The sequence below is a fragment of the Oryzias latipes genome, chromosome 13 (genome assembly GCF_002234675.1).
Source record: "Oryzias latipes chromosome 13, ASM223467v1".
In the NCBI taxonomy this organism is placed as follows: domain Eukaryota; kingdom Metazoa; phylum Chordata; class Actinopteri; order Beloniformes; family Adrianichthyidae; genus Oryzias; species Oryzias latipes.
Window position 1 is genome coordinate 8,520,917 of NC_019871.2, and position 17,020 is coordinate 8,537,936.

The 17,020-nt window shown below is 35.9% G+C and overlaps 1 protein-coding gene across 4 annotated transcripts in view; it reads right to left on the reverse strand.

Moving 5' to 3' along the window:
• Positions 1 to 14,104, reverse strand: part of LOC101155372 (neurobeachin) — a 215,693-nt gene extending 201,589 nt beyond the window's left edge. For all 4 annotated transcript variants that reach the window (XM_023961238.1, XM_023961236.1, XM_023961240.1 and 1 more), the window contains exon 1: positions 13,648 to 14,104. In XM_023961238.1, the coding sequence (XP_023817006.1) occupies positions 13,648 to 13,899 (252 nt within the window). In that variant the 5' untranslated portion in view covers positions 13,900 to 14,104. The remainder of the gene's footprint in view (positions 1 to 13,647) is intronic.
• Between the last annotated feature and the right edge of the window lie 2,916 nt (positions 14,105 to 17,020).

Consider the following 17,020-nt stretch of genomic DNA (forward strand, 5'->3'; position numbering starts at 1 on the left):
TGCTGAATCGTCTGATCACCGTAAAATTTCAATTTTTTCTGTGGCCACCCTGCAGCGTGTAAAAAAACAACTGCCACTTCCCGATTGCAAATGCTGCCACCTGCTAATTTTGCTAAAAAAACTTGTGTTTAGGTCGGTGCGCAAAATCATTTTAAGATATGTGACCGTAGTCTAATTTCTAACTCTTTTTTCATAAGCTTTAAATAATTGGAGGAAAAAACACATCAAGTGTAAAGTTATTATAGTAAAAAGATTAACTTCAGATGTGTGCACAGAAACAGGCAATATAGGATAAACAACTGAAACATTAATCAAAGCCTTTTCTTCTTTAGTCCCACAGAGTGCTTAGATTCAAGCCTTTACAGGCTGTAACTGCTATGAAGACCCTGCATTCATATCAACCACAAGAGTCAGACTGTCAGTGTCCCACGATGAGTTTCATGTTGAGCGTCTATTTCCATGTTGAATCATCATCAGCCAAATGCCACGGCATTAATCCATTTCGGCTCGAAACTCCGGAGCAACAGCGAGGTTTCCTGCCAGATGTCCTTTTCAGAGCAGCCCAGCCCATACAAATATTAGCTGGGCCCAAGGCACGCATTCACGCACCGAGACTTTGCTTTCCAAACATTAAAGGCTACAACATATAGAGTAAACTAAGCCTTCAAAGCCAAGATAAACAGCTTAGTATGAAACAAGATTATGCACTTTTTCTAGTTAAGGAGAAAAATCGTTTTTTCTAAAAGACCTAATTCCACTGGGGTCGACTTTACAGTTCCTGACATTGACAAGGTGTAAACAAACAACTGTTTTTAGTCATGGAAGTAATTGGATTTCAAATTAAACTATGTTAACTATGAAACTTATCAGGTTGTTTATAAGATTTATGATGTACTCCCACTAGGCATGGTTGCCTTGAACCATACATTAGCATGATCACTTTCACTTCCCCACTTTTCACAGCTTTCATAGCTTACATTGCCTCTAACCATCAATGGCCAAGCCTGGATGCCAGCATTGTGTGCTGTGAGCAGCTGCATGGAATCTAAAGCTAGACTTACCCTCGACAACGCACGTTTAAGCGGCCTCTTCACAATAAAAAGTCTATGCAAACATTAGAAAAAAGAAAAACTTTTTGGGCTTCCACATTCAAAACTCTCATGTTCAGGTGTAGCTTTGGTAAGTTTCCACAACAGTTTTCAGGGTTTATGTCCAAAACGTGCAGTCATTGAAGGCGCATTGAAAGTTAATCCAGGTTGAACTTTGACCAATCAGAGAATCAGACTTGGTGTTACTGTATATGACATCGTCTTTCACATATTGGAATAAAGCTTTGAAAAAAAAAGCCTGGAGCATGAGATTTGCACCACTTCGACGTCTCTGACTAAGCCTCCTCGAACTGTAATGTCGGATGTCTAATATCAGATAGCGACAGTTCAGTGTCAACACCATGAGCTTATAATTTTCAAGAAAGTGTGTTTAGCCCATGGTGTTCATGTTTAGCGCGCTCTTGAATGAGCGTTACATTACCGGTTCCCATGTGTGATCAAATAAAAAAAGGAGGGTTTCTTACAAAAAACCCTGACTTTTAGGCGAAAATCTAGCAGTCCTTTTGCACAATATTGTGCTGATGTCTATAGTCTGTGCACTGTTGCACAATATGGTATGTGGTTTTATTTATGTTTGTGTAATTGTCTCTATAAAGCTCTTCAAATCCACTCAGTACATAAAATGCTGCACTATAAAACAAAGCTGACTTGCTTTACTTTTTATACCAAAATCAGAAAAATATATTTTTTTAATAAAAAGATACCAATTAGATCTGCCTTTAAAATTCTTGTATTGTCTTTTAATTAAAAAAAATATATGTACATTTTAAATATGAACTAAAGATCTGTACTCTTAATACCTTTCCTCTTCTGCTATGAGAGCAGATCTATTCATTCTGCAATTCAGTAAAAACAACTGTTTAAAAGAGAAGTTAAAGAGGTATAGAAGTTGATTTAAAGAGATGTTTTAAAAAAGTATGATAATTAACAGATTCCCAGAGCTTAGAGCTGCAATTTTATCTTTCGTTTAACGCTATTTATCAATTATTTAAACAAATAGTACATTTGAAAAGGAAATGTCACTGTTTTTGTGATGTTCAGTGTAAATCTATAATGAGGAGCCAGTTTAGCTCGTGCTGGTTTGCGGTGCCTTCCGTTCGTGGAACCAGGGTTTGAATCCGGGCTGCTCCACATTCCCTTCTCTGCTTCTGTGCCGGTCCCAAGGCCGGATAAATTGAGAGGGTTGCGTCAGGAAGGGCATCCGGCGTAAAACATTGCCAAGTTAACCATGCGACTTATCCTCGAAAGAGAGGTTGTTTCGCTGTGGCAACCCCTGATGGGAAAAGCCGAAAGAGGAAGAAGAAGTGTAAATCTATAATGAATTTTTTTTTTTTTAGCTAAATCTATGAACATAAGCCATGTCAAGGTCATCTTATCACTAAGGCAAAATCTGGTCTCTACATAGACGGGGAATCATTTAAATATGTGCATAGATGAAGGGAAATATGCCCAAAAGTGGAAGGAAGTTAAAATGTACACTATAAATGAGACTTCTGGACCACTGCAAAAATTAAAACAGGTAATCAAGTTGTGATAAGCCTCCAACCAGCATAAATTAGCATTTTTAGATGCCCAATAGTTAGAACTTGAAATTATATCAATCCAGTAGCTGGTGCTTTGAACCAGAAAAAGACAAGTGGAAAGCAATTTTTCGGATGCTAATCAAAAAAGAAGAAAAATCCTGTTACATTGTGGCAAGGAGGATAATGAGCCATACAAATGGAGGGCGTCTTTATTCATTAAGCTGATCCTTTAGTATTAGTTTTAATCCAAACTCTTTCCTTTTACTAAGCTCTTCATTATTTACATGATACTTTAGGAACATTAAATTAGTGCCCAATCAATGTCTTCAAAGGCTTTACGTAAAACCAAAACACTGCAATATTTAAGACTAACTATTCTAACTGTTAAAATGATTTATCTTTAATAATAAACATGTGACTATGGAGCCCTGGAGATGACATTGAAAAAATAATAATACATTTAAAAAATATTATTTTTCCCTGAAATTAATATTTTTGTGGCCACGAATAGGTATTTTGTGTTCACAAATTAGCATTTATTAGGCACAAATTGATATTTTGTTAGCATGAAGTAGCTAATTTGTGCCTGCAAAACACAAATTTGTTAAAACAAATACTAATTTTTTTTAATGATCTCAGAAATATGCTAGTTTTGGCTACAAATGGCCATTTGTTTCTGCAAAATACCAATTTGTGGACACAAAATACTAATTTTTGCCCGCAAAGTGGTCATTTTTGCCTGTAAAAGTAAATTAGTGTGCACAAAATACTTATTTGTATGTGCAATATACCAATTTGTGAACAAATAAAGCTATTTAGTGCAAATGTGTGCCCAAAATGTGCTGATTTGTGCCTAGAATATGCCAAGTTATTCCAAAAAACCTTATTTTTTCCCCCTCAAAATACACATGCTTATAATGGTAATTTTTGAATTTGAAATGCTAATTAAAGGCCAAAAATTTGTTTTTGAATGTCCTGTCCAGGGCTCTGTATGTTAGAATGTAAAAAGAAACAAAATAAATAGGGATTTGAATAGCTTGCCCTCACGACGAGTTTTAGGGGCCAGTTTACAAAAAAATGTTTTTTTTCATTTTTTTAATTACGACTTTGAAGTCATAAATTTATGAGAAAAAAGTCATAGGTTAACGAAGAAAAAAAGTGGTTTGGTTAAATCGTAAATCAAACAAATGAGCTTCCAAACATTTGGAACGTTATCAATACGCATTCAGCTTACCTGTTCCATTGAGTTTAGTCGGTCAGTCTGCTGCGTGCTGCGCAGCGTTCACTTGCTGCTCTGCATGCTCACTTCAACTTTAATCTCGTAAATTAATGAGTTTTTTCTCCCTTGTAAATTTACGATTTATAATCTCGTAATTTACAAGTTTTTTTGGTGGCCCCTAAAACTCCGTCGTATGCCCCAACTTGCATTAAAAAATGATAATAATATAATAATTTACATATACATAGTACTTTAATGCTAAAAACATGTTTGATTATGCATCATATTTAGGGGTGGGGGGAAATTTTTGATTTTTAGATGCATCAATTACAAACCATAACCAATTCAGAGTCATGTTTATGAATTTTAAATAATTGATAATCAAAACATTCAAATGATTTAAAGTAAGTGAAGCAGTCTTGTTCTTTCTTGATTTGACAAAAGAATTGGCCAAAAGAAACTTATGTGAGCAGTGCAAGTGTTTCTGCAGTCAGTTTTTACTACTGCATGGGATATAATGACTGCTCAGTTCAGCACACTTGTATCTGAGCATGTGGATCAGCTTCTATTCCTACACAACAACATGCACATTTGCACCACACAAAGTAACATTTGATCCAGAATGCCATACAATAGTTTCTTGTTTTCTTTGAACTTTTGTTAACGGTCATCTAAAATTAGTTTTAGTTTTATGTTAGACATATGTTCTCAATACTTGAAGGTTAAAAGTATTTTATTTTTAAGAAAGCACCCAATGTGACAGTTTTCAAGGCAAACCTTTTGATCAAACACTGTTCTAAAATATCTTCAGTTGCTAGCTAGACACCATCAATTCTGTTTGATTAGAGTTAAAGAAAGTAACAATAAAGCAGGGCTAATGACACAAAGTGACATCTTAGTTAAGGTCGTTGAGTTCAGGAGACATTTTTTACCCTTTCGATTACAAAAGGAAATATTTTCATGTCAGAATTTTTATGTTATTTAAAAATTAAACAAGAATATTGATCTAGTCTTTACTTAAAAATGCACTTTGGTGTAGAAAAGTAAGTAATTTTGTTCTTGTTTCATGTGGTTTAAGAGAAAACATTTCTAAAAAAAAAAAAAAAAATTCAGGATGAATTGATCATCATTTTATAATTGAATCCTTTCCTCATGAATGGTAAAGAAATCTAATTGTGAGGTGCCTCAAGATTCCCACCCCTAATCACGTTATCCAGTCAATTTCAAAAACACGGTTTGTAAAATGATAAAATATAATTGTAATGATTTTGCTGTATAAAACTAAAGATTTATCTGTTGTTTCCAATCAAACTCCTGCTGATATTGTAGGAGCTGTTCAAAATTAGACATGTCTGAATTACTTGTTTCGGGGGGGGAGAGTAGCCACATCTAAAATATTCTTTATTCGGGACAGGTTCTTGTTTTTGTAAACTAAATAAGAAAGAAACACGTTTAATGATTGTACACATGTGGTAGTCCATTTGTGTAAATCAAGATCACGAAAATTTATCAGCTAATTTTAAGATAAGAAATCTTGGGTAGATTGATAAAAATTTACAGTTTAAAAAGGTAATTAAATGCAAATGTAAACGTGAAATAATAATAATAATAAAACCTTTCCATCAATGATGGATGCGTTGTCTCGAATTATACAGAAATTTGTATTCACAACACACATCATTAACTGCTAGTGGCAAGTGTGCAGGGGAGACTTGTAAATCTGTCACTTTCTTTAACATGGACCTCCAGCTTCATGCTGCTGCTAATGCAGTTTCCTTCACTTGTCATGTATCCCTTCTGAAAATGGCAAGCTACTAAGAGAAGCTGCTGTTTTTACAACAATGAACACGAGTAATTGCATTTGCTGATGCTCTTTGTTTTGGTGCACAATACACAAAAGGTAGGGGTTCCAAATTTAACAAATGCAAGAGGCATTATCCTTTTGGCAAGAAAAACTAGGAACTGTGTTTCCCCATTGAGCAGTGTGTTGGTCCCCTGACATGTATGTTGGAGTCTGACATGTCTCGTTCCCATTTCAACTAACCAACAAGCCTTAATCCAAGCTTTAATTATAAATGACCCACGCATTTATTTTAAAGCTTGTGTTCTTCAAAACAACATTGTACCTTTTATTCATTGTTTTAAAGCCTAAACTCTTGGTTACGAAAAGACGGCAGGACATTGTTTTTACTACTGCACCTGTTCTGTTCCTGCTCGCTAGATAAGAGGCCCACATTTCATGAAAATAAAAGCAGGACTCCAAGTGCAAATAAAAGCATCCATTGTGCACTTTTTAGCTTTCCATAGTCAATGAAGCTGCAAAAGAACGATGTTTCCAAGCTAATCTGCTTTTGCTACTGAACAACAGACAACTCTGTAGAAGCACAAATGAACAGCATGAGATATTTTCTTTGGATGTTTTTAGAATCAATTATTTTACTATCCCATGCCAATTATCTTTTTTATCTATTGTAAAAGCATTACTAGTGGTCTTTTAATTATGACTGTGTCATTTTAAGGACAAATTTTAAGAAAACAAAAAAACAAAACCTGTCTTTTTTTCTAGGACAGAGTTTCTGCAGAGCGGCAGTAGTTCACAAGAAATTCACCTCAGAGTTGTGGTTGGGACTGTTGGGCCAAAGTAATCTTGCCCCCTTCCCATCTGTTTACACTCTCCCCAGCTCTCTTACAGCCCCTCACAACCCCAAACTAACATTAGCGGTGCTACAAAAATGGCGAGCAGTATTGGAGCTACCTAGTCGTATCTAGTCGTCTACAAACAAAGCAGGGACCTTGTGGGTTGCCACAGTAGCTTTTAAGTCACACAAGCTTTTTTTTAAGTTGCAGATTACAGCTTTGTTTTGGATCTGCTCCTGATTCACACAGATTTGAATACAGAAGTACTTAGAAAGGCCAATTTAAGCTAAACTTTCTTTATACATCTCCTTCATAATAAGAAAAATGCCCAACACAAAATTTTGATTGGAGTGCGTGTTCAAAGACTGTCCTCCTTGAAAAAGTAGGCTCTAAATTAGCTAAGAAGTTTATAAAATCTTTTAACAATTTGGAACAAATTAGCATTCAGTGGCAGTTTGAACAATGGAAAAAAGAATTAGAGAAAGAATTAAACTATACTTGAGATGAAGGAGCTTTTAATTTTTAATTTTGAAAATCTGGGAAGAGCCTATGAAACTAATACGAACCACAAGGACAAATGAACAAAAATGAGATAAAACAGACATTGAGGATGAAAGCAAAGAATGTTCTTGGGCAGCTGATTAGTCCGACAAACACTAGGGTTTCACGATAAAGCTAATTATAAAATGCACTCCCATTTGTGCAGGACAACTGGGTCTCCCATTGGACATTTAAAGCCGGCTTTCTCCAAACAGTACACTACCCTTTTCAGTTAAACTGATCGGACTAGTGTCAAGGGCTGTTATCCGTTTTGCCATTTGGTTTTTAAAAACCCTGAAAATATGAATTCATTAGAACAAAAATAGGCCTTTGTACAATTATTAATTTGGACAAGCCACTTCGTATCATCAATTAAATCTCAATATAATAGATATTAAGCATCATAACTCCATTATTGATGTCTTGAATTGATAAAACCAGACACTTTGCTGTTTTGTCTGTTAGAAAAAAAAAACTTAAACTAAAAACTTTTTTTTTTAAACTATTAAGTTGTAACCAAATAAAATGAATAAGTACAAGAAAGAAGAACATATTGACCTGGTAGAAATAATATCAACGGCCTTAGATGTTTACGAAACCAAAAGAAATGTGCAGACATGGCCAGAAAAAGCTAACCTTCACAATGTCCTTGACTGAAGGTAAATGCATCATCAGCATGGTTTCCGAGTCAACCGACTGCTTAGGTAAATTACATTTAAAGAAGTAAATTCCCACATAATCCAAATTTCCATTTTGATGCAAATCCATGGAATACCATGAGTTGATAAGAGGTAAATGCTGTTGGCAGAACCGAGATGGCTTCTTAGATAATGCACTTCATACACAATGCATAATTTCGGTGTATTGTAGTCTGCCTATTGAGGAAATGTAATGTACCATTTAGGAAGGGGTTTCAATGCAATGCCTGTTTGTTTCATGCAGTCATTATCTTTAACTTATATTATTCCCAAAATATGCTTGAATGCACAAAATTGCTAAGAACCAACAACAACAGACAATTCCAAATTTCAAAAGACATAATTTTGGACAATCGGGCACTGATTACTTAATGTGATGTCTTGCAAAAGAAGAATGAGCCTCCAATCCCACAATCATCGTGTATTTCTATAACTAAGCCAGTCAAAGAATACATAAAACTAATAAAGCATTTCAAACTTTATCTGAAGAAAATTTTCCTGAGGCTGACCATCTAATTAGCCCTACTGATTTAGGAGTGCCGATTCTCTCGGTGAACCTCTCAGCAGCAAAAACAGAATTTTAATGGTCATCTGGTCTTTCCATTTTTGACAGTATTTCAATTTTTCTCTCAAAAAGAACGTGTGTATGATTGTGTGTGCATTTTAAAGCTTACTTTTTGGTTTTTAAATTGCATTAGGAAAAAAGGGCATAAAAAAATGGTAGCCTATTTTTGTCAGTTTCCAAAGCAAACCAATATAAATGATGATGAAAGCATTAATCATTCAACTCTGGCCAAAATTAATTGAATGCATGATATAGACAGCAGAATAAAAGTGTCAAACTTCCAAGCTAAAGAACAAAATAGTTCAAAAAAGCAGAATCCTTACCAATACTTTAGCCTTCTTAAGCCCATCTCCAGAGAAAAAAAATAAAAAGTTTGCTTTTGGTGTTTTTAACATGTTTTTGTGGCATTTTTCTAATGATCGAGGACATATATATATATATATATATATATATATATATATATATATATATATATATATATATATATATATAATAGAATATGAGCCTAAAGTTTCCTGAGTATTTCTTTATTCAAATGATTGGGATTAAGGAGCAGGCGAAAAAAAGTAGTTGGAAAAAAATGGTAGCTATGAAGTAGAAACTATAATCAGCGGGCCACAAGCTCCCAGCTCCACTTCGGGAGGCATCCACTTGCAGACGACTAGATCCATGTATGTCTTTGTTTTCCTCGTCTGAGCTGGTATCTGGATCAAAACTGTTCAGCTTGATAGCTTTAATATTTTTGTTTCCCTGGTAATGTTAGATTGGGGGTTTGAGGGGCTGTAAGCTGGTGGAAAAGCATCTAAACAGCTGGATGGCAGGAAATGGGGGCGGGCTTAGTCCGCACCAACAGTCCCGCCCACAACTCAGAGGCGAATTCCGAATTAACTCCTGCAGAATGTCCTAGAAAACAACATTTTTTTTTTTTTTATTTTGGCTAAAAACGGCATAATAATAAAAGACCACTGGGAACCACTTTGAAAATAAATCAAAAGATGATTGGAGTAGGCTTCAGAGACCACTTAGTCTCTTAATTTACATTAAAAAATTAAATTAAACTAAATTTGATCTTAAAAAAAAGTTTTACCAAAAGTGGTCGTCACTCCATTACCTAGCCTATTTGTTTGTTACTCCCATTTGTCTTATAGCCTCTTTCTTTGTGACGTTGTAATAATGCTACGCAGTTTCTGCATCAAGTGTTCTCTGATGCAGGAAAAAATAAATAAAACTAAATATCCGAAAACCAGGCTGCACATATGTCTGCATATATGCAAAAAAATCTGCATATATGACACTTGCTTGTTATTTTATCCTTGGCGTTTAAACTATGTCAACGTATTCCGCATTCCACACAGGGTCTAGCACCTTTCCCCACTTAGCAGGATTCTTAATGACCTTTAATCAACTCACACATTGAGTTTGCAGGAAGGCCCCTCATCATTCCAAAGGTTATTAAGCAATCCATTTTCTAGAACTTCAAATGCTTGACTAGAGATGGAAACAGATGTTTCAGTTACTACTGGATATTTAAAATTGGATAGTCTAAAAATAAATAAATAAAAGTCCATATGAAAGAATAGATTTTTGTTTTTTTGACACCAATTAGAAGGGCATCATCCTTGGAAGAAGAATTTAACTCTTTAAACTTTATTTGAGGCCTCCCTTCTGATTAAACCATAGAATAGCAATCTGGTGTCGTGCAAATGCTATTAATATATTTCTAAGTGGCAAAAAAACTTTTTTTTTTTAATTTAATGGTGTTTTTATTTTTTTATTTAAAAAAAGAGATGATAACAACAAAATGCCACATTGATTACAAAAATAAATAAAAACAGCCACAGACTAGCAGATTTAAAAATATTTCAACATGTTGAAGAGTTTGTCTTTAAAACTCCAGGGTGCTGACTTTCTCCTTGCATTTAGTAGGCAGAAGACTCTAGGGCAGGTGTTAAAAAACACTGCTAAATTGGCACAAGTTCAGGACAGGTCTGTGTGGAGGCACTGATAAGCTTCAGGACAAACCCAGTCTGTTATTATGCTATGTAAATTTATTCTAACCACCTTGTAATGATGTAAACGTTATGTGTAAAGTCTGCACCACAATGATGGGGAACTGTCTGAAGAGGATACCTATTCAATGAAAAGTATTTTTTTTAACTAATAAAACCCAGAAATCTGTGTGATTGGAAGAAAAATGCTTTTTCAAACATAAAGGCTCTCAGAAACTGTCTGTAATCCAGCTGCTTTACTTTGTGAAATCCTGTTTGCTGAATGTGTCGATCTTGGCTGACAGAGAAAAATCTGTGGAATAGTGGTTCACTCTGATCGTCAGGCTGTTTGATAATTCTTTCATTTGATTAGTAGCTGCTACACAACAAAATATTTTTTCAATTTTTTGTTACATTGACCTGTGCTCAGTTTATGTAAAAAATCCAGATGAAAATAAGAAGCTTGTTAATGAAACATTTTAAAATATCTTTTAAAAAATGAAAACATTTTAAACATTTTTTTATGGCTCATAACACAAAAGTACCTTTTAAATCTAAAATAAAGGTTATGTTGCTTTCTTTCCTCATTGATCAGTAAAACCATACAAATTTAGAGCATGAGACATGTTGTCTGTGCAACTTTCTCTTTGAACGGATGCCTTATTTAACCCATCGTGACGATCAGCATATATACCACGTTCCTTTTTTCCTGAAGTCAAGGTCGGTGTTGGCTCAGTGCGTTATGTTACCGTGACAATGCGCCGCACCACGTAACAAATCGTCTGTTTTTTGTGAAAAAAGCAATCTAAACTGAAAAAATAACAAGAATAAAGTATTTAAAACTGGTTGCATATTGATTTATTTTGTAAGTGACCATGGTTTAAGCGGGAGAACCGCCTCCGAAGTGGGCTCTCTCAGAAATTAACGCACTTTGTGAAAAAAAACGTCCTCCGCTTCCACGACTTGCGTTATTTTCTGATGCACACTTCGTCTGCCATTATCCCTTTATCCACACCCAGCAGCCAACCAGAATGGAGTATTCACCTGGACCATGGTATAAAAAGAAAATACAGGACTGAAATAAAAATTTTCAGTTCTGATCTGACAAAAAATATTTGTTTGTTTTTACAGAACAAAGAACGCAATTCTGTAAACATCTCTGGTCAAAGTTCCACAGACACTTAATTTCAATTTATATCATTGACCAAATTAATTACATTACAGTAAATTATAATCCACAAATCTACTTTTAAATTAAATCATCGCTGACTAAATACAAGAAAACAACAACAAGCATTAAATTTAAAAAATTTAATTCACATGGAGGATTTTTTGCTATATTAGCCTATAAAAATTTAACTGTGTCAATTAAAAAAGAAAAAAGGGTTTTTGAGAAGCAAGCAGGTGTTTATGTTTTAAGAGTGAAAAGAAAAACTTCAAATAATTAGAAATGCTGGCTACCTTTACAGGATGAAATATTGTTACAAGTCAGAGAAACTGGTGGAATTTTCAAAGCAAAAGTCTTTGCTAGATAGCTACTATGATAAATCTCCAGATGCCGCTGAATCAAGACTAATATCAACAGGAACGCAATTGCAGGAGGAAGAAGCTACTTTGTTGTCGTTTCAGTGCTGTCCCTAAATCACTGTCTTTTAAATTGCTGTCAGACAGCCGGTTATCACCAGCATGCTCTGCGTTGATTGACACAATTTAACTGATGCCAGCAGAACGTTTTCCATAATCTCATACATGATTCTTGAATGTGGACCAAAACAAGTTGAACTCGGATTATAAACTGACTCATGCTGTTGGTGCTGCTTCAGTGAGCCATTATTTAAATGACAATTACGGAATTCTTTTCTGTTTTTTTCTCAAGAATGAGAAAAAAACAGAAAACAAAAAAACAGAAAAACATGTGAGAGTCATTTTTCAGCTATGTTCCATCTGAAATCTTTGAAGTTTCATAAAGAATTTTATATTGGTTCACAATCTGATGCCTATTAATTATGATAGATTCTTTAAATAGTCTGTGCTTAAAACTACCGGTACTTAAACATGAGATTTCTACCAAAAATCATTTTTCAAACTACCAATGATTTGTTCTTTCCTTGAGGAGAGGTTAGTGTTGATTGAACAGCAACTCCTGCCTTTTCTGCAGCTGGAGGTGATTTTGTGACAGAAAAAAAAACAACAATTTACTGGGATCCCGTTCTAAAAAGATGGAAACATAAGTTCAATATTGGGCTGACACCAAACATTTTTGAGAATAAAAATGATTTTGTAAAAATGTACTTCAAAGAACCACACTAAAAACTAAAAGAACAGGCTTGTATTAAAGCCATCATTAGAAAAAGCGTGACTTCTTATATGTGTATATATAAGACAGAGCATGGTGCCATGGCTGACCTTTAAAATAAACATGGCCCTAGGAGCCAAAAAGGAGCATTCAGAAGGTCAACAGAATAAAGTAAATTTGGAGAAAAAAAAAAAAGGCAGTTTGACACAAACAAATCTGACATTTTTCCATCAATTTAAAATAAATATGCACTGCAATCCCCTCTGATCGTGTTTTGGGAAACTAGTCTGCTAAGTCTGAAGGGGCAAGATGTCACCGACTCCAGCTCCTGCTGTACGACTCATGTCTGAACACGCCAAGGGCCACAATTTGTTCTGCTCCACAAAGTGGGTCTCTGTCGAGCTAGAACAGGTAGTAATTAATCTCTGGTGCCAACAAGGACAGGCCAGCTATAGCAAACAGACTAATCCTGCAGGGTGTCAAAGCACACGATATGAAGAGTCTCTTATTTTTAATTTAAACTGCACCAAAAGACTACCCTGGCTTCATTTACAAACTTGATCTAATCCACTTCATGATAAATCAGAATAAATCTACTCTGAGACTCTCCCATTCCCACATATAGCCACTAAGATGCTTTAAAATAAATAAAAGCACCACAGCATTCCACCTCCTTGCCACACCACTGATGAGCTGCAAATGAAGAAATGATCATGAACAGCATCAGGTGTGCTGGAGCAATTTCTGGCAGTTGGAGACAGGAGCTTACATGATTTTCGGCTCTTGTTCAATGCAGAAAACAATGAGCGCATATTTATAGAGAACACAAAAAAGAGGAAAATAAACATTTTGAAGTGATGCCCTTGCAGGCAAAGAAGGCAGATGAAATATACTGATTGGTAAAAAATAAAGAGGAAGTGACTTTTAAGCCTTTATCCCAGTTCCTTCTCATTCATCACATTGATAATAAATGAAATTGTAAACGATGAATAAAGTGATTTTTAAAATGATACAGCCATCCATCCTAGATAGTCTGGGATGTTTATTATTTTTCTAAAAAAGGTCCACTTACCAGATTCAGCACCGTTTCCACAATATCCCGGTTGCTAACCTCTCCAGCCTGGATAAGTCCACTGAGAACAGCAAATTTCATCTTCATGTTCCGGATGGGAAACGCAGCACTGCTCATCCCAGCCGGGAGAAGCGCAGAGGCTGAGCCGGACATCGGAGCTGTCTCTCCGGCAGGCGCAGCGGAGGATGCCGCCGCGTCTTTCCCGTGACCTGACAGAGGCTGTCGGTCCGAGAGCGACACCGAGCCCGGCATTGTGACCGCTCTCTCTCCCTTAAAGCCAAGTCAAGTGGATTTTTTTTATGAGGGTAGTTCAAGCTTTCTCTCAGATGTGTTCAGAGGAGCATCAAAAATGCGTAAATGCGCGGAAAAAGAGGTCAGAAAAGAAATGTACTCTGGAGACTTCCCAGCAAGTGAGTCTGCTGTATTGTCAGCCCCGGCCAATTACCCGAGCGGACTGACCTGGGCTACCAAGCAAATGCGTAAATGCGCGCCTGGCGCTCCGCTGCTGCACTCATCGCCATAGTGCTGCCCCCTACCTGCGGCTCCCCGCCTGTGCGCCGCCGCGGAGACAGGTGGCTCCTCCCGGGTAGTCTGTCCCAGATCAACAGCCTGGAGGCTCAAAAAATAAAAATAAAAATCAAACTGTTTCCTCACTCTTTAGACCAAAAACATGCACACGTTTCCATTATTTGATTTTAGTGACTTTGATGACCTTCTAAAATAATAAATCGAAATTGTTAATATGTTTACAAGTCTAAACAAGGACCTCATGTGCTAATGTTATATAGTTAGGTTTTAATGACTTATATTGTCAGGAACTGTAGAACCCAAAATGCGGGAGATCAGGCATGGTGTCAAAAACTAAAACATTTATTAGATAAACTGAAAGAAGACAAAAAAAAAAAAACATGGAGAAACAAGAAGATGGCAAGGCTGAGCAGAGAAGATGCCCTGAAAACCAGACACCCAAATAGACTGCGGGGTAATTGACAGAAATGAAAACAGCTGTGGATGATCAACATGAACCAGGAGCGACTGACTGGGGAACATGACCAAAACTCAACTGAAAAACCAAACTAAAGTACACAACCCTTATATATGTCTGTCATACAAGTCTTCTGTTCAATAATACAATATGAGACATTGATATTGAAATAGGCTAAACTAAATTAACCCAAAGTGCTGATCTGTACAAAGATTTGACTTAAACTACTACTAATGAAGGAAATGTCTCACTAGTAGTGCTTGAACATGCATTTGATTTATGGGATTCTGTTCCAAATAGGTTCATTTGAAATCCGTCTTTGGTATTGTAAACACTCGTTTTTGATATCTAATGATAATTTGTTTGTTACAGTATCTTTTTTCAAGCTAGAATAAGTGACCGATTTTGCTGTGACCTCATAAAGCTACAAAACAAACATGATTGTGTATTCTCCTTATCTTTACATGACAAGAAAGTTTCTAAAGGTTTTTCGTTAACCAGAAAGTGACTGTCAGCCAGGTTTATTTGACTATTCTACACATGCAAAAGCCAAATCCCAAAGACAAAACATGTATTATTTATTGGGTAACAATATTTTGAATTGTTCATTGTAAAGGTTACATGTCCCTTTTTAATGTAGATTTATTTTTGCACACAGTTGTCTCTTTTTCTCAAATGCCCAGTAGAGGTCCTTCTAATCCCAAAGCATATTCGGTTGATGCTATCTTGCCTTGAGGTTTAAGTCACCTGAAAGAAAGTAAATCCTCTGTTAATTTCAACTTTTCATGTTACAGGGGATGACAAAAACTATTCAAGTCTCCTCTTGAAGATGAACAATAAAAAATGACATTATGCCATTTGAGTGCAAAAACCGGGTCATCTTGTTGCAGTCCAGAGCCAATTGTAACACTGAATCCCCTTTGGGGTCATGGGGTTGCCAGAGCCAAGCTTAGGTACTGTAGGGCAAAGGTAGGGCACCCCCTGGACAGAATGCTAGTCTGTCACTGAGTCTCACAACCAAACACACCCACACCTACGGACACTTTGGAGCAATCAATCAACCTACATATTGTGGGAGGAAGCCAGAGCACCCGGAGAAAACCTACGCATGCACGAGGAGAACATGCAAACTCCACAGAGGAAAATCCCAGCTGGGATTTGATCTTCTCGCTGTGACGACAGCACACCATTTCTAGCCTTTGGGACAATAGAGTCAAGAGAGATGCAGATGCTGTGCGGAAATGTAACTTGAATTTGGTAAAAAAAGAAAAAATACATAGGTAAAATGGAAAATCTGACTTAACTGTCTCAGGTGCCAAAGTGGAAAAAACATCAAATAAGATTTTTTATCTTCTGGCTATTGTTTTGGGAATAACTACAAAACAAAATGTTTTTAAAAATTGGGGTGTATTATCTCTCTCATACATTCATCCTAAGACACATCCCAAGCATAAAAGCAGTAATAAAACATGAAGCGCTAGAATGTTAAAATAATTTAAAAGCTGCATGTTACAAAATATGATAATTATATCATAATGGTTTAAGAACGTATACATTTGATCATGATTCAAGTAGTCGATCGGTACCTTTAGGATTGATGGTGTTATGTATTTGTGATTGACACTGTCAAATGCTTTTACGAGGTCAACCCCTTAAAACTTACACTGGCCGTTGCTTTTTTGCAACATTAACCCTTGTGCTATCTTAGATGACCCCACCCTTACTTTGACATGTTATTCCTACCATGACAAAGGTGGATAAAGGTGGAAAGATTTCATGTAATCCATGGACACCAGTAAAGATCACAAATCATTGAAGAAAAATATTTCAGAACACTAGTGGGTCTAGATGACCCAGCTCCCAATGTTAAAGTGCCTAGGATAGCACAAGGGTTACAGAAAAAAGAAATCTCGAATCAGAGCCAATTATATCACTTTCTGGTATACGGCAAAAGTTGGTTCCACGTCTACTGCTTAATAAATAACTGCTAAAAACTGAGCTTTGGATTAAATATTAGCATCCTCCCCAAGTAGAGCAAATGCTCTCCAATTCTATCCTTTTTAATATCTTTAAAGTTTTAATGATATTACCAGTACTCCAGGGTGCAAATATGATGTCAAAATGCAGCTCCAGAAGGATTCTTTAAATACTTGCAATGAGGGGTTCTTAAGTTGGTCCCAAAAAGTAAAGTAATATACCAATGGGAGACCATCCAAATGTGGTGTTTTATTAACTTCCATACAGAGTATGTCTTCTGTTAACTCAGCAATGTTTGGTTCTGCTTCTAAGATTTCATTTTAGTTTACTCCTTGTTTGATCTTTTCTTTTCAACAAAGAATGTTTTCATAATTTGGTTTTCGGAATATTTTTCTCCATGCAGTTTGGAGA